Consider the following 23,599-nt stretch of genomic DNA (forward strand, 5'->3'; position numbering starts at 1 on the left):
TTGCCAAGAAAAATGAAACATTCATTTTGATATGTAAGCCTAAATATTTAAAAAACGAGATGAGTTAGCTTTTGACATCTCTAGGCACAGCAGACTCAGTTGAAACAGTATCGCATTCTTGTACTAAATGTATTTAATTTGGTTTGCTGCAGAACTGAAATACACCTTTGTTTAAATATAAAATTCTTTCACCTTTTTGAGGGGTGTCTTATAAAAAAATTTAGAAGGGGTGGATTTGGAAATGATCATCTAAAAGGTTAAAATCACTATAATTACTGTTGAACTGTGCAGTTGATTGTTATGTGTGATTTTAGACCCTTCCCTTTGAAGTTAACCAATTTCTACCTCTTTACCCAGGACTCAGGACAGGTTATCCCCCTTATAGTAGAAAGCTGTATTCGATTCATCAATCTCTATGGTAAGTTGCCAACTACAGAATTGTTATTTTAAGAACAATGGTGGTGAATATTTCAGTAAATATGAGTTTTCATTTAATACATAATTCTTAGTAAAAGAGATACCTAAAAAATGTGATGGGGTTTCTCCTCATTCTCTTCTGTTGACTTTAGGTCTTCAGCATCAAGGGATTTTCCGAGTGTCTGGTTCCCAGGTGGAAGTCAATGATATTAAAAATTCATTTGAGAGAGGTAATCATATGTCTTTATCTGTAAGTAAAAGAAGTCATTATTCTGTATTATGTGCAGTGGCATATTCATCCTGTATGGCCTCAAAGTCTTCGTCTTTGCATTTGCTTCATTGTGGATGCTAGAGTAACAGTCTGTTCAGAATAGCTAAAAAATAAGACCCAAATCATAAGTCTTTGTTATTAATGGTAGAAAAGCACATGAGCTTTCTATCCTGTTGAAGAATTGACAGTGATCATCCATGACACATACGTCAAGATGTCCCTGAAAGGCTTCCAAAAGACACTAGGGTGGCCCTGGCCCAGTCAGCAGGTGTATGAGCCAGCTCCTCCCTCCTGCCATTAACTCGCTCTTTTCTTCCTCTTAGTACCATTCCCAGACTACTTCCATGTGACCTAGTTGGTGCCGTATTCATGTTCATAATAGGTTGTCCATAAATACTACTCAACTTTTAATTAATATATTTTGATTAGCAAAACCATATGCTTTAGTGTTAGGAAGACCTAGAATCAAATCAGAGTCTCATTTACTAATAATGGGTTTCGAGGTGAGTGACTCAATTACTAGTTGGATCTCAGTTTCCTCATCTGCAGAATTGCAGATTATAAGGATTATACATAATCTGTGAAAATGCCTAATTCTTCTGTGATAGCTATTAGGTATAAATGCTCTCCAAATATGATAATTTGTATGGCATCCACTTGGGTGCATGTGTACCTTCCTATGTTTGGAAGTCAAGGCAAAAATGCAGGGTGGTCATCACATGGAAAAGAGCTACTTTTTCTCTCTGTTTCTCTGTTGCATTTCCCTTGGTTCTTTGTGGCATAGAACCCCCTAAAGTTTAAAGCCTTGGTTGAAGAGGTAAACTGGTTCCATATTATTTTTCCCTGTTCCACATTTTCTGACCCATTGATATTTAGAACAGAGCTGCATCCCTGTCAAGCAGCTAAGTGTGCTGCCTGTCTGACACTGACCCTATTCAGGATGAAACGTGGTGAAACATCAGTTTTTTGTGCCAGCCACTACAGGCAGAATGTTCTATTACTTTTCCTTGCAGATAGATTAGATAGATATAGATATAGATACACCCATTTTATTTTATTGTACCAGGGATCGAACTGAGGACCTTGCACTTGCAAGGCAGGCAGCGGAACCACCGAGCTAAATCCCTGGACCCCTTCCTATATTTTTTATTTGTTTACAGTATCTTTGTATATGGTTTTCTCACAACAATAATTCTTTTTTGGTAATGGGAGTCGAACTCAGTCCTTGTGCTTGTGAGGCAGGCACCAGAACCACTGAGCTAAATCCCCAGCCAGTAATTCTTATGAGTTCCTGTTAAGTGCTTTTCCACCCTAGAAGTAGGAAAAAAGGAGACAAGGGGTCTCTGCCTGTAGAGACAAGCAGTATGTTAAAATACAATGCACACTCTGAGAATTTTAGTAGACTTGTGAATAAAAAAATAGTGTTTGATTTACTGCTACGTATTATGTTGACCTTTTTAAGGATTTTATCTCAGGTTAATACTCAGAAAGGTGGAAAAGCCAGTGTAGTTACCTAGTATTTTAAAACTGCCACAAAAAATATAATTTTATATTGGTGATACTTTTTTTTTTTGGTACTGGGTATCAAACTCAGGACCTTGTACTTAAGAGGAAGGCCCTAGAACCAGTGAGCTAAATCCCTAGCCCCTGGTGATACTTTTTTTTTATTTTTTTTTTTTGGTCTTTTGGCTTTTTGAGACAGGGTCTCACTATGTAGTTGAGACTGATCTGGAACTCACTATGTAGCTCAGGCTGGTCTCAACTCACAGCAATCCTCCTGCCTCAGCCTCCCAAGTGCTGGGATTACAGGCATGCGCCACCACGCCCGGCTCAGTGATAACATTTTTTAATATCCACTTTTCATACAAATGCCTTGATACCACTAAGGGTACATTTTCAAATTCCTCCACCTTATTTCAGAAATTCCCACTGTTCAGGTGGCTTTTAAATGTGCTGAGAATACTACCATGCTACTTTGGGAAACACCTGTTATTTAATTGTAGGCATTCAGAATTAATATTTGATATTTTTTATATATGTTGCTGACCCATATAGCGTAGTATGACTGTCTTTTTCCCAGTAGGATAAGACATAGTAGTTTTTGATGTTATGAATGTAGTTAAGAACGTAGTTTTTGATGTTATGTCAAACTAGTACCAATTTTACTGTTAAAACATGTTTGGTTAAATTATAAATACCACAATATTTTATTTTAAGATTTTGGCAACTTGAAAGGGAGTATTTGGTAGCATCAGATTTTTTTTAAAGCTTTATTTTAGCTAACTATTTTTAGGTTAATCATGGGGTGGGATATCTAAACCAATTATTTTAATTTTAGTACCATATAATCTTTCATATAGCATAATTAAAAGATTTCATGTATATATAGGAATATCAATGTGTGTGTGTGTGTGTGTGTGTGTGTGGTGTGTATAGAAATGTATTCTTGTTGAGGGGGAAAAAAAGAGAAGCACTATGTATCTAACTGATTTTTTTATAGGTGAAAATCCTCTTGCTGATGACCAGAGTAACCATGATATTAATTCAGTGGCTGGCGTTCTGAAGCTCTATTTCCGTGGACTGGAAAACCCCCTCTTTCCTAAGGAAAGATTTAATGATCTGATTTCTTGTATCAGTAAGTAGATTCTTTTTTTCTTAGTCTTTTCCACCAGAATTATTTCACTAACCAACTTCCTGGAAAAGATAGTCCTCCTCCACATACCCCTCCATTAACCCATTACCACCATATTTTTGGGGCCATTTGTTTACTTTCTGGATCCAGCATGAGTCACTCTTCCAGCTGTGGCCTCACCCGTAGCTCAGTGGACTTTGCTTCAGGGCTGAACATCTTCAGGCTCCATAGAACCAAGAGCTGACCGCTTAGTTGCCAGAATAAAGCATAAAATCAGGTGTCGGCTGCCTAAGGGAGAAGAGAAAGTTGTAACATGGAAATAGAGTCATTTTTGGCTTTTTTTTTTTTTCTGTCTTAACCAGTGTTAGAAACAAACTTAAGTTACTCCTTTTTGAATGTTACTTAGAGAAATAAAGTAAAATGGGATAAGAGTTCATCACTAGGATACAGGAATACCAGGTATTGGTACTGCAGTACTGCAGTTGGATGTCAACAGGCATTCCCAGCTCATCGGCAGAGTTGCTCTGGGACTGTATATGATAATGACAAAACCAATAATTATTAGCCAAGTGAAGCATTACTGTTTTCTTCAGTGGAGGTCTTACAGCAGTACACAAAAGAACATACCAAAAATGAATTATTAAGCACGATTAGGTTCTGTGACTGTAAAATTTGAAACCTGTTTCAGTATTTCCCACACTCCTTGGTATGGCCAGTTCACAGAACGGAATTTCTTCTCCATCTGATCTTTTTCTCCGTCTGATGTCTTCTTGCTGCTATGCAACCATCTCCTGCCTCCCCTATCCTATTTCTTGGTAATGTTGAAATATATAGGGCAGTATATATAACAGAGTGCACATGCACCAGGCCTCCTCCTACCTCTGTGCCTCTGCCCAGGCTATTTTCTCTACTGCCTAATGGTCATTGACATCTGCTGTAAAGGCTTAGCTGAAATGGCACTTCCCCCAGAGCACCCGTCCTCCCTACAACCCCAAGTGAATTAATCACTTTCTCCTCTGCAAGCATTCCACTGTGTTCACATATCTTTAATTTTTCTTATTACCCTACATTATATTTATTTACTCCTTCTGTCTCCTTCCACTAGAGGGGGAGTTTAGGGAAGAGGTCAAGAACACAGGTTCTGGACTAAGACAGCTCATGTCAAACCATAGCTCTACCACTTGCACACACTTGTGACTATGGGCAAGCTTATTAAACTCTGTGCTTTAATGTCCTAATTGATAAAATAAGCAGAACCTTAGTCTGTTCATCATAGGATTGTGAGAACTAAATGAATTAATACATGTAAGGTATCAGGAATGGTCCCTGGTATGGATCATGCTCAATAACATGCCACAGTTAGCTGGGAGATCCCGATGACTTCCTCAGTTTCATAGCCCTAACGTTTGGCACAGCTAATTCCAGGTGCATAGTAAATGCTCAGTGCGTAATTGTTAAATAGCATACAAATGAAGTGAAGACTCGGGATTCTACCAAAAGTTCTTTTGATAGCATCTGCGCCTAAAGTCCTTTGGTTGGTTTCAGTTCAACAGTTATAATTCTCTCTCCTCCATCAGATAACCTGTGTGGAATGTAGAAGTACGCCTGCATGTCCATTCCAAGGTTCTTGCGTAGCCTGTCCTCACAGCAGACCTCTGACTTAACTGGAAAGGACTGTAAAGGGGGTTTTGTGCTTGTAGAATTCTCCTTTGGCCATGTCCAGAGTTCCCTCACATCCTAGCCAGATGAGTTAGGTCTGGAAAAATAAGTACTCTACAACACTTAGTGGTTTTCTAGGTCTATGTCAACTTTAATGTTTACAGGTAGTACCAGTTGGATAAAAAACACTGGGTCACATTGTCAGTTACTATAAGAGAATCATTTCACACTTTCATGAATTAGAAACACTATTTCATTGTGATTATAAATTATTGAGGCCATAGGATCAGAAATATTTAGGTTCAAATCCTAGCTTTACCAGCTCTGTAAATTTGGGCAAAGATTAATACTTAATCTCATTACATAGCTGTTTCTTCATTTACTTCATAGAGTCTGTGTGAAGAAAAAGTGAGATAATCCACTTAAAAGTGTTTAATAACATGCCCCTCAATAAATGCTGCTGTCATTATTACTACTATTACAGTTGTTCCTACTGCAAACTCACGCCACACATGCTAATACCTGGTTTAACTACTTAGCAAATCTATCTATTCTGACAAATATGTATTTGACACAATTATATCAGCTGCATTTAGAAATGATGGTGCTGTAGCCCAGAAGTTGTATTTGTCCCAACATGATTTTTTCCAATACACTGAATATTTTGTAACAAAGTCAAGCTTTCTCACAATTAAAGTCTTTAGCAAAATGTGTAGACCATAGGAGAAAACAGAAAATATACACAGATATCATCCATGGAGGTGGTGCCTAAGATACTGCAAGTACAGATAAAGAAGCTCCCAAAACATTCTCCTCTTTATCAAAACAATAGAGTAATACAAATCAATGAATTAATAAGTTTTTCAATTCATTTGGGTGAAATTAGTCTGAAGAAATTAATGCCCTTAAAAAAAGGAATTCAAAAATTAAGATTAAAAAATTATTGCCCTGCAGAATCTATATCTTACAAGTAGGAGCCCTGAAGTTCGAGGCTACAAAGAAACTGTACAAGATTTAACTATGCTGGCATTTTTCATAGGATATTAATGTTTCTGTTAGTACTCTAGTTCCAAAATTTCATAGGTGCTAAGCAACTTATGTTAACCCTATTTTTTCCTATAAGTCTTATTTTATGTGCAGATAGAATGGATTTTTCAAAACACTACGGCACTAACAACCTGTTTGTATAATACCTCCTTCATATAATGAACCCTTTTCTTCTAAACTCTAACCTCTGTAAAAAGACATGATTACTATTACTGATTTATCTCAAGGCAAGCATTTGCTTATACCAACATGACAATAATGTATTTGCATTTTTCCTAGTTCTCACTGTTCTTTGCAAATGGCATAATATATCACTTATCACTGTATCCCTTCACTGATACTACATATGAAATCATTTTGATGGTTGAATCTAGTTGATAGATTGCCTGCAATATGCAAAACATTCTGAAGATTTGAAGACTTGGTTCTTGCTTTTAGGAGGCTTAAAAGCAGGAGGAAACAGAAAATATTTGTTAATAAAGGCAGTCTGAGTTAGTATATGATAGAAACACCAAGAATTAGAAATTTTAGTGGAGAGAGATCTCAGAGTGATAGATTGTTTTTACCCATGCCATCTTGTAGCATTGTCATAATTGGGTCTGATTTTCCCTGTTAAGGTACTTTCATGTGACAGTTACTTTGTATTGAAAAACAACTTCCCTTTTCATTTTTTTCCAGAGGGTTACATAAGTCCCTGTAGCACCCACTGCTTCTTGCTTTCCTATTCTTGCATTATTTGAGGGAAAGGGGGTATGTGTGTGTATGTTGAGTTATCCTGCCATGCTGTGCCCCTAAATAAACCCATTCTTTGGAAACTTACATTCCTGCCTTTAATTATATATATTTGTAAGTTTTGTATCTTAACATTTATTTTTAAAATGGACAATATCCATTCCTCAATTCACCGCAAATTTACTTTAAAAGATCCAGATAAATATCTGGATGAAAACAGTAGAATAAAGTGCAGTGTAAATTGGCAGTGAAAAATTTAGTAGTTTCTCACCCAACAGTTGTTCTATTTCTTGTTCTTTGTTTTTGGGGGTTTTTTTGCGGGGGCGTTGAGACAGGGTCTCACTATGTAGTTGAGACTGACCTGGAACTCACTCTGTAGCCCAGGCTGGTCTCAAACTCACAGCGATCCTCCTGCCTCAGCCACCCAAGTGCTGGGATTACAGGCGTGCTCCACCACGCCCAGCTCTTGTTTTGGGGCTTTTTAACCACCCACTTTATGAATGGTTTTGTAAGTGCTCCAGGTCATACCCACAAAGTCTGGGCAGTTTCCAACACATCCAGCTCTAAGATTCCCTAAGGCATAAGTCCAAGTAATTACTCAAGTAATGCATGGTTTTTCCTAGCTTCCTCAGAGCTGTGAGCCCAGATGAAACATTTGCCCTTCATTTTGCATAACATGTTATTATTTAGGTGACTAGTTAGACATAAGAAAACTTTTTTATAGATTTTTTTTTTTCCTGACACAAAACCAACCTTCAAGTCATGGTAGAGTACTTGAAAAACACACCAAAGCACATGGGATAGAATACTGCCTTTCATAATGTTACTACCTAAAGAGAACCAGTGGTGCATTAGCTATATTTCCTTCTAGGCTGTTTTTATATTCATATGCACACAACTTTTTTTGAAGCCAACGTGGAACTGTACTATCCATGCTGTTTGTAATATGCTTTCTTTTTAACTTCATATTAGAGAAGATACCTATAAAAGAAGACAGAATAATATGATGAACTCCATAGGATCAGTCACCCCCCTTTAAGAGTTTTCATTTCTTGGTTTCACTTGCTCCATCAGAACCCTGTGCCATCTCTCTGACATCGATATCATTGATGTCTCAGCAAATGAAGGGATCTTGGGGGTTTTTTCTCTGTCACATTTGGTATCATAAAGCAATCTGTATTCATGGTAAAATACTTGAAAAACATGCAAAAGCACATAGAACAAAATACTATTACCCATCATTCCCCCACCCAAAGAGAAATACTATTATTATACCTTAAAACATAAACTTGTATTGATAAAATAAGTACATTTAAAAATAATTGTTTTATTATGAAATTAATGTGATCAATATAAAAAAATTACAAACAGAACAAATCATCCATAATTCTTCAGTGAATTCAGAGGTCTTTAGTACAATTCAGAGGTTTTTAATCTATTTATGGGATTATGCTACTACCTCCCAATCAAATTTAGAACATTTTTATTGTCCTCAAAGAATTTCTAGTTAGCAATTAGTAATCACTTTCCATTGACCTATAACTATCACCACCCCTAGCCCTACGCAACCACTAATCTTTTTGTCTCTGCCTGTTTTGGCCATTCATATAAATAAAATCATACAATCTCTGGTCTTTTGTGAAAGGCTTTCACTAAGCACAATTATCTTAGTACATATCAGTACTTCATGTTATAGCATATATTAGTACTTCATTTCATTTTATTGACAGATAATATTCTGTTGTGGTGATACACAGTTCCTTCATAAAAGTTGGCATCATACCAGGTGACTCGTAATGGATATGAGGTTTCTTTTTGAAGTGATAATAATATTCTAAGATTAATTGAGGGGAGGTTGTACAACTCAGAGTATACTAGAGATCACTGAATTGTATAATTAAACGGGTAAATTACATAGTTTGTGGACTATATCTCAGTAAGACTATTGTAAATAAAATTAAATCATGCCATAATGAATCTTTATAAACCTTTCAAATTCACTGATGTTAATATTTTTCTTATATCACTGTACATTTTTCAAAATTCAGCTTTTGGTGGCTATATACTGGTTTCTATTCACATAATAAATTCCCTAATTTTAGACATTTAGATCATTTCTAATGATTTAGTAATCATATGCCTCTCAGTGCATTTATCTGTTTTCCCATTTCCAATTATTTCATGAAAAAATGCTTTACTGGTGCTGTAATACATAGTATTGTTATTAAAGATTCTGTTAACTTTATTAACATACATGGTAGTTTTTCTCCCTGAATTCTAACTTTCCGTTTGATGTCTTATAATAATGTTTTTATAATTTCTCTTATTTAAAAAATATTAATACCCTGGATATCCAAATAGATAAAGCTAAGAACCAGTTTCTCTATGAACCTCAATAATGCTAAGTCAGCAGAACAGGAACCATTACGTACATATTTATTTATTTGGTGCTGTTATTTAACTAGGAGAGAAAGCAATGGATTGATTCACAGGAGTCATTCTCTTACCAGTTAATTACAGAGGTTTCCAAGCATTTATTTCTTACCTTGGAGAGTAACTGGTAACACATCAAAGTGAGGCAAAGGTGCATCCAAGTGTACTAGAGCATTGCTCTGTTACCCCCTCCTCCGTACTTGGGCTTGAACTCAGGAACTTGTGCTTTCAAGGCAGGTAGGCTACCACTAGGCTAAATCCCCAGCCCTCTCTTTCCCTTCTTTATACACACTAATCATACAAGCAATTGATTAACACCTTGTTATACTGTGAGAGTAAACCTAAAATGCTGTGGGACTGGTAAATTCCCCTCGAGTGCTAGCAGTTAGGCTCTCAAGCTCAGAAATATTTGTGTGCCTGCTTTTAAGTAAATGGTTTCTCGGTGTAGTCACCAAGGACACTCTTTTTCTTGTCTTCATACTTAAGTATACACTTTTATTTGTGATTTATTGTTTATTTTCTGGAGAACTGAAATTTTCAGGTTAATGGCCATTTGAATTTTTTGTCATTCTCTGAAATATCTTGCATTTTATGGTGAATTGTTCCACAGACATTTTCATGAAACTGTCACACTTCCATGCTGTGAAGTTAGGGTACTGATGTGAGAAACTTGTGTTGCTGGGAAAAGAACATAAATTAGCATTGGGAGCTTTGAGCATGTGACCAAGATAGAATGAATGCCACTTTTACCTAATTACACAAGACCCTGATTGTGGAGGCAAAGCCTAGTTTAAAAGATACCTGAATAAAATACGGACTTCCCTTACTGTCAACTTTTCTGAGAGGGAGAGAGATCCATCCTTTCTTACATCCTGCATGAAACTGAAAGATCATGAATTGCCAGCTAAGAATGCACATTAATCAGAGTGTCACCAGCAGCCATAAATTTTGACCCACTAAGTAGACTCAAGAAAGTAAATGAGTCATTTGTCCCAGAGCAAAGCTCCTGCAAGATGCATGTTGCAAACCAACTAGGTAAATGTCTCTTCCTATTCACAGGCTGAAGGCCTTTGTGACAGATAGATTTGTTGCTGCTTCAGAGATGTCAGCAGTTCTGTTTTACTTTGACATACGTTTACTGTAGTTATGGAGAATTTCTGTTGCCTCACATAATTTTAAGTACTCTTTTGGTATCACTTTTTTTATACTGCTGTTGCTTTTTACTCCTACATCTTTCCTTTGCATCCCACAGACTCAATTCTTTATTTTTTGTGCCAAAAGATACATCACATAAAATTTATTGTTTTTTAAGTGTACAGTTCAGGGGCATTAAGTGTATTTATGACTCACCAAAACATTTTTTTTTTACCAAACAGGGCCCTCCCCAGGCCCTTTCAATATCGGTCCTTCTTCGTGTGTCCATAAATTTGCCTATTGTAGGCACCTCTTATATAATAAATTCGTGCAATGTTCATCCCTTTGTAACTGGTTTATTTCACTTAGCATAGTGTCTTTAAGGTTCATCCATGGTTTTGTTTGTTTGTTTTGTTTTTTGAGACAGGGTCTCACTATGTAGTTGAGACTGACCTGGAACTAACTATGTAGCCCAGGCTGGTCTCGAATTTACAGCGATCCTCCTGCCTCAGCTTCCTGAGTGCTGGGATTACAGGCATGTGCCACCACACCCAGCTTAAGGTTCATCCATGTTACAATGTATGTTAGAATGACCTTCCTTTCTAAAGCTGAATAATAGTTATATGTACATATATATGTCGCATTTTATCAATTACTAATCTATGAACATCTGCATTATTTCCACTTTTTGACTACTGTTAATAATTCTGCTGTGAAGTTGGTATAAATATTGAAACTGCCTTTACAAGGAAGAAGGACTGAGTTTAGAACTGGTTGTGGAGATGGGAAGATGAAAAATGGATCTGAGCAAGGAGATGAAGGGAAAAAAAGATTAAAAGAAAGGGAAGACAGACAAAAAACTGAGATATTAAAAGCAAGAGAATCCAGAGTTAAAATTAAAGCACTTTTCAAAATCAACAGAGACATTTGCTACTGTTTCAGTTTTTTTTTGGGGGGGTGTACCTGGGATTGAACTCGGGTCTTTGCGCTTGCAAGGCAGGCCACCAAACCACTGAGCTAAATCCCCGGCCCCTGTTTCAGTATTTTTAAGAATAGATCATAGTATGTATAACTTCACCTTTGAAGCGTTTTTTAACTTTCACTTTTAAAGATAGGCTTTCTCAAAACAGGTGTGATAAATTATCTTTTTGCTCTTTAACAACCATTGCAACAACCATTGTGATTTTTTGAGCAGTCAGGTACTTTAGGTAGCGAACTTTTAACCTGTCACTTTCTGATATGAAATAATAAGCTGTATCTAAATATATAGTATTAATATATATAATTTCCCCATTAAAATCTCAATGACTCACAAGTTACTTTATTTGCAAAGATTTCATCTTCCCTTTCTTTACATTGTATGTTCCCAAGTACGTATCACTGAGAGCATGTTTTGATCCTACTAGGACTCAGAAGTTAATTTGGGTCCAAATCTTGATAATGCAATAATAATTGAGTTCTTGTGGCCTGAGTGAATTTATATACCTATTTAATAACTTCTTAAAAAGCATCTTACTTACTCCCCTTCTTCAGGAAAAAAGACATTGGCTGGAAAGTATATAAAAAAGTACTTACAGTTAGTAGATGTGACCCTAACCTGCCTTGTTCATAGCACTTTTTTTCCATTTTGAAATACTTTACAAATAAAAAGACAGATATAATGTATCCAATTCATGGTTACTACAATCACAGTTATTAACAACAAAGAATATATTATAATTTTTATATTTTATAATTAAAGAATGAAAATGTTTCAGGAATGACAGTGTTTTACTTATGCTGTCATTAAAGAGTTTCTGAATCACATTTCCTAAACGAAAACAGAGCTACAGTTCCAACCATGGCATACTTAAAGGTGGGAATTTAAAACCACTCAACAGCCTACCCAGAGTGTCACTCTGGCGGCGTGTTTGTTTACATACTGACTGTGCCAAGTGTCACTCAGGCGGGTGTCATTTCAATCAGCTGATTCTTGCATTGAATAAATTTGATAAAATTGTCATTTTAATATTTCCTGTTATATTATCTTATGAAAATTAACAAAAAATATGCAATTTTTGGTCATCCTGAATTTAAATAATTGGACTGGTAAGTGGATAAATGTTCATCCCAGGAAACTTGATAAATTATTTGCTATTTTGTAGACTCATTTGGTTGAGCAAGAAGATTCCTATACATTTTTTTGTACCTTTTCAGCTGTGCAGAGGGAAAAATAGCCCAACTTGGTAATAAGTGGAGTGCGGCTAGAGTTAGCACTCAAATCCCAGTAAAATGAGTTAATTAAGGCAATAGTTTTAACTCTGATTGTATAAAACAATCCTGGGTATCAGCATTTTAAAAAAACTATCCAAAAAAACCCAAGTCAAAGTTGAACAGCACTGATTTAAGGAATATTGGAAAGAAAAATGAGATAGGAGAGTATTATGATGGTCCCAGTGAGAAATAAGACTTCAGTGAGGAAACTGGCAGTGAGCTAAACAGAGGTAGAAACAACCAGACTTCTTTCCCACACATGGAAGAAAAATGAAGCAAAGATACCATGGTAGGGGTAATGGTTATGCCTTTGAGATTGGGTGAGATTGCCATGGAAGAGAGCTATAGAAACCACTGGGGGATAGCTACATTTGTGGATAGAAAATTAAAAACAAAACAAAATGAAAACTGAGTTCAGTCTATTGACAGTGGTGTGAGAAGCTAAGGACTGATTATTTTCTGCTAAGATTCATCAATATCTCAAGAGCAATTAGGAACAAATACAGTGATATGAAATATTACAGAATTTCAAAAATATTTTCTCAAGTATGTTTATTAGCTGTCTTCAAAGCTATACTTTATAAAGATATTTTGAGATGCAAGAAAAGTAACCAGATTTATAAAACAAGACAGGGGGTCTAGTCCCAGCTCCACTCCTGGCCAACTGCCAAGGGTTAACTACTTAGCCCCAGCTCACTTTTACTGTGGTCAGTGGGGATGACAGCATGTCCCCTGCCTACTTGCAGGCACAGAGTTGTTATTACCATTTAAAAATGTGAAAATACCATGAGTATATATGTAACTATTCATGTAGTAGATTAGTGGTACACCTTTTGCTGCAGTTTCACATTACTATTGAGATATTTTGGATAATTTCTATACTTAACAAAGAGAGAAAATAAAACTATAAAGTCCTTCCTATGACTCCTCAAGGATCTCTCCATCCCACGGGGAACATGGGATAGGGAAACAAAAAATAATAAACACAAACTATCTGTAATATGGAAATTATATAACTAATGCATTTCTAATGCTTAACTCAGTTATTTGAACCTAGTAGTCTCCTAAAATGTTTTTAAAGTTGATGAAAAAATAACATACAAGATAAAAAGTCATAAATAAAATACTGTGGTACTTTTGAGAAAGGATTCAAATCTGGCATGTTAATAGTAAGAGATAGAGAAACAGAGGTATGATGAATTAATGAATAATGGTCAAGGGAGACATGTTATTGCCCAGAAAGCTACTTCAGTTTTTTTGTTTGTTTGGTACCGGGGATTGAACTCGGGCCCTTGTGCTTTCAAGGCAGGCGGTGGAACCATTGAGCTAAATCCCCAGCTGTTACTTCCCTTTATATGAAGAATAGCAAAAAGGGGTTGAAACCATATCAGATGCAAAATTTGGAGTCAGCAGCAAGGGAAAAATGATTTTTTAATTTAGAAGACTAAATTTCTGAAGGCTAAGACCGAACACCAGAGATGAGTCAGAGGAAATGCCCTCAGAAATGGTGACACACCCAAATAATCACTTGTACACTATACTGATTACGATTGCATCTTCCCAAGGGCAAAATAATTGCTTAATGTTCAGTGTTTTCCTGTAACAAGTGTGCTGCAGTGATTTACTTTAATTGTAGAAGTTAAAGGACGCTGACCATATCTTTTTCGGTCTTCAGGAATAGATAATCTCTATGAGAGGGCGCTTCACATCCGCAAACTCCTCTTGACCTTGCCCAGGTCAGTCCTGATAGTGATGAGATACCTCTTTGCCTTCCTCAATCAGTAAGTACCCAGTGCTCTGCCAAAATTCCCATCTAAATTCTGTGTTCTTGGGTCCTATAAAATGTACCTCGGGTTCCATCTATCAGATGAGTCAAAGGGGAAAAAATGATTGACTATAAACTGAAGGTAAATTTTTCTGCAGTATATCAAGGTCTTTGTATGATAGATGAAAGCCCTACCCCAGATACACAAATGTGGCTGGCCATGAATGCAAAAATATCCAAATACTGCCAATAAACAGTGCTTTCCAGTAAAATGTATGTTTTTCCAACTTCCATCCAAAGTTAATGTCATAAATGATACAAACCACTTTTTCATTGCAGAAAATTTCTGATTTTTACTGTTGTAGTTGGGATGGAAAGAAATCATAGATGGGACTTATACACAAATCCAAAAAAGAATTTCTGCAAATTTTGCACAATAAGACCTGTCAAAAAGAAAATATTTTTAAAATGTTATCTAAAATGATATATCAGAAATCTTAAAATGCACTGTATTTTTTTAAAAGAAAAACTTCACTGTTTTGGTTTAGGCACTTCGATTTTTTTAATTGTTTCTTCCTGATAATATGGTTTCCACAAATCCTACCTAAGAGTCTCCTTGCCATGCAACATTTCAGTTAGGCAGTTGGACATAGAGAAATTCAGGGAGAGCTAAATATTAAGTTTGGAGAAATGCCTTCTCATCTGGCATGGATTCTCCCTTCCTAAACTTAGGATATTTTCTCATCTCTGTTTCACTGGAGGTTTTACATACTCAAAACTCATGAAGATTTACTGTAACCCTGCAGACTAGTTCTGAAATCAGGTTGGCCGCAACAGCCAAGCATTATACAATGAAGAAATGCTGGCAGAAAACCAAGCAATAAGGGGCTCTGTTGTTCAACGTATGATTCCTAAAACATTCCCAAATGACAGTAGGAACCCATTTATACAGAAGTCATCACTAGAAATAAGCAATATCTAGAAAATGAGTATAAACTGCTTAGTTTACACAGATGCTATACATTTTTACCTTTAAATAAGTCTAGTTGCTCAGGCAGTTGTAAAATTCCAGGAGCTTGCCTTCTCCACTTTTAATTGCATGTGTTGTCCCCCCACAACCTCACTATGGTATGCCCTGTTTCTGCTGGCTCTCTCCATGCTGTTCTGACCAAGTTGTCCTAATACACCTGAGTGAATTCAGTGTGAACCAGTGAAACACAATGGATTAGAAAAGTGTTCTGTTAATAGCAAGTTCTCAAAACCTGAATATAATTCATTGGGAATTTCAACTAATGGCAAATGCACCACAAGTCAGACAGCTGGCATTGCTTTAATTGGTTCTGCTCAAAAACATACCCTGGCTGCCCCCACCTGCCTTCATACAGGGACATAGGCCTAGAAACTATGTCAGGAGCTTGAACAGGAAATTAGAAAAGAGAGATTAGGGCTAGGGATGTAGCTCAGCAGTAGAGCATTTGCCTACCATGTGGAAGGCCCTGAATTCAATTTCTAGCACTGGAGAGAGGAAGAGGGAGTAATTTCGCTGTTTTTTTATTATAAAATCAAAACTTAGAAATAATATTTTTAATTCAGAGTTTTTCTCTTCAAGCCAGCACTGAATGAATGACCTAGAAACATTAAGTGGGAGTCGCTCCCTGCTGAGCTCGTGTGCCTTTTGAGAACTGGATCATTCTTACTCTGAATCTCACTGTCCCTCCTCCCATTTTCAGATCATCTGTAACATGATCATTTGCTATCATGAACGTTTTGTAAGACTGCATGTTTGAGAAATGGCAGAAGGGGAAAACATATGTTAGCTATGGAAATTATGCTTTTGTATTTTCTGCTTTCTAGACTATCTTATTTCTGAAAAAGGGTTAATTATCAAGCCAGGTGGTGTCTCGGTTTCTTTGTGTCTATCAACACCTTACAAAGGTAGTCGAGTCTCCTTTTTTTACTTCCATTTGTCATCTGTTCACCTGGATTTTACATTTCCTTTCAAGAGTGATATTCTATACACTGAGAGATAACATTTCTAAACTCTCCCTAGAATAGTATGTCCATGTGTTAGGAGCATTGCAATGAAGAACTGGCTTATTTTGAGTGGCCTGTAAAAATATTTCATAAATGTCCCTTAGATTGTGTTTAGAAATTAGTAGTGTAGATAAGTAGAAATCTCCCCAAAAGTTTGCCTGCCTTAAATAGAATGAAATAATTGAGGGTTCTCCACTCCATTTCTTGCACTTTGAATGTCTTTTGATGTCTCCTAGTATTGGTGGATTTACCCCAAACAGATTATAAACCCTGGAATTGTTATTCATTCTCTTTTAGTAGTGAAAAAGAAAATGAACTTTTTCTTTTAACCTTTCCTCATGGCTTAATGGAGAAAACTAAAATCTAAGATATTTTTTAGTGGTGGGAGGGCAAATTTAAAGACATCCATAAAGCTCTATGGAAATCATACTGTCTTTCTCAAATTTACAGTCTGACCATAAAATTTACCAATGGACCCTGTTCTCCACTGTTGTGGCTATTGGATAAACTCTCTCATGACTTTGAAAAGTGCCACTTAAGCAAAGCACTCCTAAATGCCCCTCTGTTTCTACCAAGTTGAGGATCATAAGTCATTTTACTTCCTTTGGAGAGTTATCTTTAAGTAAGATAGAACCAGGAGTACCTGGACCCGTACAGGTCTGTGGCCTGTTAGGAACTAGGACACACTGCAGGACTGAGTGATGGGGAGCAAGCAAAGCTTCACCTGTATTTACATCACCTCCCAATGGCTCCCATTACAGCCTAAATTCTGCCCCTATCAGACGAGCAGCCATGTGAAATTCTCATAGGAACGTCCGTGAACCCTGCTGTAAACTCTGCATGCCAGGGATCCAGGCTGTCTGCTTTCTTTTTTTCATTCCAAACCTCCTTACCCTACACATTTGTGGAAAAGTGAAACTGCCAAAGATTTGGGGGACTGCCAAGATACAGTATAATTTTATCCTAATAATGAAAACCCTGTTTTCAGAATATGAAATAAATGTCTTATCAAATATGTTTTCTTTTTTGTGTTTTGTTTTTGTACAACTTCTTTCCTGCTTTCTTTTAAAGTCTTTCCCAATACAGCGATGAGAACATGATGGATCCTTACAACCTGGCCATTTGCTTTGGCCCAACACTGATGCCTGTCCCGGAAATACAGGACCAGGTGTCTTGCCAGGCACATGTGAACGAAATTGTCAAAACTATCATCATCCACCATGAGACCATTTTCCCAGATTCTAAAGAATTGGATGGCCCTGTTTATGAGAAATGTATGGCTGGAGATGACTACTGGTGAGTCCAAGAACTTCAGTTCTCTTCCTGCCAAAAAATAAAATGTAAAATAAAATTTTATACACCTACATGTACACACACACACACACACACACACACATAATGTAGAAGCACAGATATCAGCTGAATTATAAAAAGGGATTGGCCATAAGCCACTAATTCTTCCTGTTTAAAAAAAAAAAAGTAAGAAGAAGCAGGACTAACATTTGAGACAAGTGAGAATACACTGGTATTCTGTTATGCAAGCTCATATTCATCACTTTCTTCCCCAAGGATTATGTCTGTTTAGATAAATCTACCCTGCCATGGCTTTTGTGGAGAATAAAGATTTGATCTTATAGAGCTATATTAATTCTTATTATATTAACTCAAGAAAAATGTGATTAGCAGATTTTATTTTCCATTCTTAATCAGTTAGTTTTGATGCCATATAAAATTAAAATTCTCATTCTAAGAGAACCTTATCAACCAAATATATTTTATCCCTATTTTCATTTTAACTTTTATTAATGAATATTACTCTACCAATTATTAACAAATTCATGATATTAACACATTTTAGGAATTAATTTTTTTAATATAGTAGAAGGTCACCTCCCATTGAGCTGTAAAACTGGGAGCAGTATCTTCAAACGCATAATTCCAAAGGTAGAAAACCTTAAAATGTTTATGTAACTAGTTGATAGTTACTATGTGAATTTTAACCCATTTCTGAGAAATCATACATTAAAAGAAGCTTCAATTCCTTGAGTCCATATTATTTGCTGGCCACTCAGTGCACATTATTTCTTTTATTTATCATACACATTCTGCCAAATAAGAAAAGTCGACGAGCCTGCCAGGTGATCAGTAGTAATTGGAGGCAGCCTAGGGTATCTTATTCCTTTTTCTGTTGCTTTGATAGAATACTACAAACTGGGTAATTTATTTTTTAAAAAAATTTACATCTCACAATTCTAGAGTCTGGGAGGTCTAATACCAAGGTGCTGCCATTTGGCAAGTGTCATAACATGGTAGAAAGCTTCAGACTCAAAAGCAAAAGAGCACATGTACTCGGGTCTCCCTTCTTCTTAAAGAGCTATTAATTTCCAACATCCCTCCCCCCATCACCTCATCAAACCCTAGTTACCTCTCCTCTCGTAGGTCCCACCTCCAAATACCTTCAAGATATGACTTAGAGGAATACATTTCTAACACATGACCTTTGGGGGCGCATTCACACCATAGCACTACTATGCCTGATTTCAAAGTCCATGAGTCTTCCCCTCTCAACAGCCTCCCTGTCTACCTCAAAAACAGCTAGGATTTGACAGAAGCAAAATCCTTCAACCCGGACTCTGCTGAGAATACTGTATTCCTCATTTCATTACAGAGGGACAAGTAGCTAAAAGATGAAAAGGATTTTTGTTTTATTTTCATTAGGATGTTTAGAAAACCAAGTGTTTTACATTTCCAGAAATACTGCTTTCCAAATTAACAATGAAACATACTAGATTCCAGTTCTCTAGTGTATCCAGTAACTTTACACATGAAATTCAATTCAGAAATACTTACTTGAGTACTTATCATTTGCAGGTTACTGACTAAAACTTGGCTGTGGCAAGATAAATGAATAAAGCCCTGTCCTGCTGATATACATAACTTTGTTTTCATGGTTATTTATTTTAAGGCCAGTGTCGGATGCATGTTTAGTATTCTCAAGTATCAGAGCTCTGTTGGTAAGCTCTGCTGTCTTACCCATTTTATCAAAGACCAAGTGGATCTCTGGTCAATATTATTTAAAATGTTGTATTCTAGAACATTTTATGGTTGCAACTTTTTCCAAATATGGTAAAAACCTACATGATAGTCTTGCAGCCAGTAATAGCATAACCTCCTGTTCATACATAATGTTTTCTATGTGTATTGCTCATTTTAAACAGAAAATCAATAATATAGTAGTTATCCTTGTCCCCTAACATCAACAATAAAAATGAGCCTCTATTGTAGTGACAGGTTTGTATTTGTGGCCAGTACATTTTATCAGCATATATTTGAGGAGAGATAGTGGTAGTATTAAAGGCTGAGTTCTAAAAGAGGATAAAAATAATGACTCATACAGAAATGAAATGAACACATCAAGAAATACTGGGAAAATGCTATAATCAGTTCAAAAGAAGTCAAAGAACCATCAGCTTATATCTAGTAAAAAAATGATGAATTGAATTTGGAAAAACTTGTCTGTCTGTAGAGTAACAATACTCTACCCACGTTGAACTAATTTGCATTTCTATGGATAAGAATTATTTATAATGCTACATGTTTTCGTTTCTTGGTACCGGGGATGGAACTTGGGATCTTGCACTTTCAAAGCAGGCAGAGGAACCACTGACTTAAATCCCTGGCCCGCTACCAGGGTTTTCTATACATTAACCTCTGTCCTAATAGAATTGTAAAATGACCTAGTCAAAGATTAATGCCTATTCCCATAGAACAGAAAATCAAGGGGAGGTTGTGTAGCATTCTATCCTCGGTACTATCCAGTAACTTTTTTGCCATTAAAAGTCAGGTTTGTCCTTAAAGTAGCAATTGTTTACATTAAAAATCCGCTCCACTTTGGTTGCTTATAAACTTCTACTTCTGCTCAACAGTGACAGCCCATACAGTGAGCACGGTACATTGGAGGAAGTAGACCAGGAGACTGGCACAGAACCCCACACCAGTGAAGATGGTATGACTTATAAAGTTTTATAAAGTTTATATCGCCCTATCCTTTCTTCCTTTTTTAAACAATTCTTTGTGTTAAACAATTTAACAGATGCAAAAGGATGTTTATAAAATATGTGTAAGGTGTAAAGTATTAAATGAACACTTACGGAACTACCACCAAGTTTAAGAAAAAAAATTCCTTTACCTCTGTTGTGTTACAAATCATTGTCTTCTCTACCTGCCTCCAGAGTAACAACTCCATGTTTCTGTTTTTCTCATTTTCTGTCTTTCTGAATTTTGTATAAATGGGTCATACTATATGTATTTTGATGAAATTTTCTATTCAGTACTATATTCCTCAAATTCATTCACATTGTTGCATTCAGTTGTTTGTTAAACTACCACTTAATATCTCTTTGTGTGTATTTCTTCTATTCTTATAAATAGGTGAGGCATTTTCTATTTTCTGCCACCAAGAACAGTGCCTCTATGCACCACTATAAACATTCTGGAATATCTTCTACTGCTTTGTACAGGAATTTTTCTAGAATATACACCCAGGAGTACCTTTGTCTTCAACTTTTCTATGTATTGCTAACTATTTGTGAAAACAGTCATAATGGTATTCACTCAATAGCAATGTATCAGCTTTCCAATTGTACATATTCAGTAACACTTTTCAAATATTTTAACCCTTAAGATTATCAAATATATAATAAGATATAGTGTGATTTTAATTTGTACTTCTCTGACTCCTAATGAAGACCTTCTTTTACAATATAATATATATTATGGTAATGCCAACAGGTTAGAAAATAGCTACCACTAAAGAGATAGTTTATTGGGTTTCCTGAGAGAAAGGAACAAAACCATACTGTAAGAGGCCACGTGGGGAGCCCTTGGGGTCTACTAGGAGGCAGAGAGACAGAAAGGAACTTACTGTGGTTTCTCTGGGAAGGAATAGGTGAGGCAGGGTAAATTGGTTTAGAATTGGATAATTTGAATAATTTCTGTGTGCTCTGTGTACCTTCTCAAATTGTTAGCAAGTGGCCCTGGAGTGATTAGAGGAGGGGACAGCCTAGAGTGTGAGAGCCCAGCAAAGATGGTGGTTAGGGGTGTTGGCTCTTGATTGATTGGTTTGTATTTGGAAAGCTTGTTTAGGGTGAGTTGTTACAATCTCTGGGAATTGGCCAAATAAGAACAGTCCCTCCAGGATCAGCAGGGCCCCAAGGGGATATAGAGAATAAAGGGTATAAGTACAGATGCACACATTTTTATGTTTCACAATCTTTTGTGAAGTTCCTATCAGGCCTCTTGCATATTTTCTTATTGGCTTGTTTTAAGTTCAGTTTGGCTGTGATCTCTCTCTTTCCTGACCTGACTAAAACTTTATTCCTATGAATTAGAACTCCCCACTTCCCTTCCTTCCAGCTTCTGGTGATCACCATACCACCCTTTGATTCTATGAATTTGGCTATTTCAGATACGTCATATAAGTAGAATCATGCAAGATACTGGCCCATTTTACTTACTGGAATGTTCTCCAGTTCCATGCATGTTGTCACTTATTGCAGAACTTACTTCTTTAAAAAGTATGAATAGTATTCTATTGCATGTATCACCTTCCTTTATCCGTCCATCTCTGTAAATTTACATTATTTCCATATCTTGGCTATTTTGAATAGTGCTGCAATTAACATAAGTGTTAATATCTGAGATTCTGTTTACAATCCTATTAGACAGATACACAAACTGCTAGACTAAATTAGTATTTCTATTATTTTTTTCTTTTTGCACTGGCAGGTATCAAACCCAGGATTGTGCATGCTAGGCAAGTGCTTTATCATGAAGCTATATCCCAGCCCTTTTGAAATTTTGAGACAGAGTCTCACTAAGTTGCTGGCTCGCCTTGAGCGTCTGATCCTCCTGTCTCAGCTTCCCAAGTAGCTGGGATATACAAGCATCTTCTACCATGCCCAGCTTATTTTTAACATTCTTAGGAACCCCATTCTGTTTTCCATAGAACCTATACCATTTTACATCTACACCAACAGTGTGCAAGGGTTTCAACTTCTTCACATCCCTGAAACAGCTGTATCTTTTGTTTGTTTTTATAATAGCTATCATAACACATTTGAGGTGATACTGTGTGTGGGTTTTTGCACATCCCTGATGGGTGATGTTTGTTGATTACATTTTCATAGTAGCCACTGGCCATTTGTGTGCCTTCTTTTGTCCCATATGCTCGTATAAATCCTTTAGGGTTTGATTCTCACACACAAGTATTATTACGCCAGGAACTTACTTGGGGGTATAAGGTAAGGTAGGGGTCAGATCCTTTTTCCTCTATATGGATACACAGTTGACCTAACATAAATTATCTTTTCCCCATGGCTCCAAATTTTTGTCATAAATCAAGTGTCCCCTACGTGCCAATATATTCCTGAGCTCTGATCTTTTCTGCTAGTCTACCTGTCTGTCCCTGCACCATCTTAATTTTGATCCCTTTTAATAAATCTGAATAGTTAGCAAAGTAAGACCTTTGACTTTTTTTTTTTTTTTTAATCAGGGATCAAACTCAGGACCTTGTACTTGTGAGCAAGGTGCAGCACCACTAAGCTAAATCTGGACCTGGCTTTTTTTCCCTTTTAACAGTTCTTGCCCTTCTGTAATTACATTTATATTTCAGACTCAGATTTTTTATGGTTTTTTTTCCCTTTGGTGTTTTGTTTGTTTTGTTTTGTTTTGTTTTTCTTTTTATTGAGTTTATTGGTACATTTTAGGTATACAGTACAGTTACATTCATTACTGGGATCCTGTACCTTTACATGACAGGTCTTGGTTCTCATTTTTTCCCCTTGTCCCTGCCCTCCCTTTTCTTTGTTTTTTGTTTCATTTTTTAATCTATCTTCAGTACTGGTGATAGAATCCAGAGACTCATGCATGTTATGTAAGCATTCTGTCACTGAGCTGTGTCCCCAGCCAATTATTATTAAAAAATAATAATTAAAGAACACCCTAAAAACCTGCTGGGGTTTTGACTGTAGTTATGCTAATTTTACATATATCAATATGGAGAGAATTATCTTTACAACATTCAGTCTTTTAGACCATGAACATATTTTCAGTTATTTAATATCTCCCAATTAACTTTCTTTTTTATTTTATTTATTTATTTATTTATGTTTGGTTTTTTGAGACAGGGTCTCACTATGTAGTTGAGACTGACCTGGAACTC

At 36.3% G+C, this 23,599-nt stretch overlaps 1 protein-coding gene across 2 annotated transcripts in view; it reads left to right on the forward strand.

The window, feature by feature from the left end:
• Positions 1 to 23,599, forward strand: part of Srgap1 (SLIT-ROBO Rho GTPase activating protein 1) — a 291,479-nt gene that overhangs the window by 247,827 nt on the left and 20,053 nt on the right. For both annotated transcript variants that reach the window (XM_010644530.2, XM_010644531.2), the window contains exons 13-18: positions 358 to 418; positions 570 to 647; positions 3,189 to 3,323; positions 14,254 to 14,359; positions 17,449 to 17,673; positions 20,304 to 20,383. In XM_010644530.2, the coding sequence (XP_010642832.1) occupies positions 358 to 418; positions 570 to 647; positions 3,189 to 3,323; positions 14,254 to 14,359; positions 17,449 to 17,673; positions 20,304 to 20,383 (685 nt within the window). The remainder of the gene's footprint in view (positions 1 to 357; positions 419 to 569; positions 648 to 3,188; positions 3,324 to 14,253; positions 14,360 to 17,448; positions 17,674 to 20,303; positions 20,384 to 23,599) is intronic.

This window comes from Fukomys damarensis, unplaced genomic scaffold (genome assembly GCF_012274545.1).
Source record: "Fukomys damarensis isolate Sample0158 unplaced genomic scaffold, DMR_v1.0_HiC HiC_scaffold_15, whole genome shotgun sequence".
Classification (NCBI taxonomy): domain Eukaryota; kingdom Metazoa; phylum Chordata; class Mammalia; order Rodentia; family Bathyergidae; genus Fukomys; species Fukomys damarensis.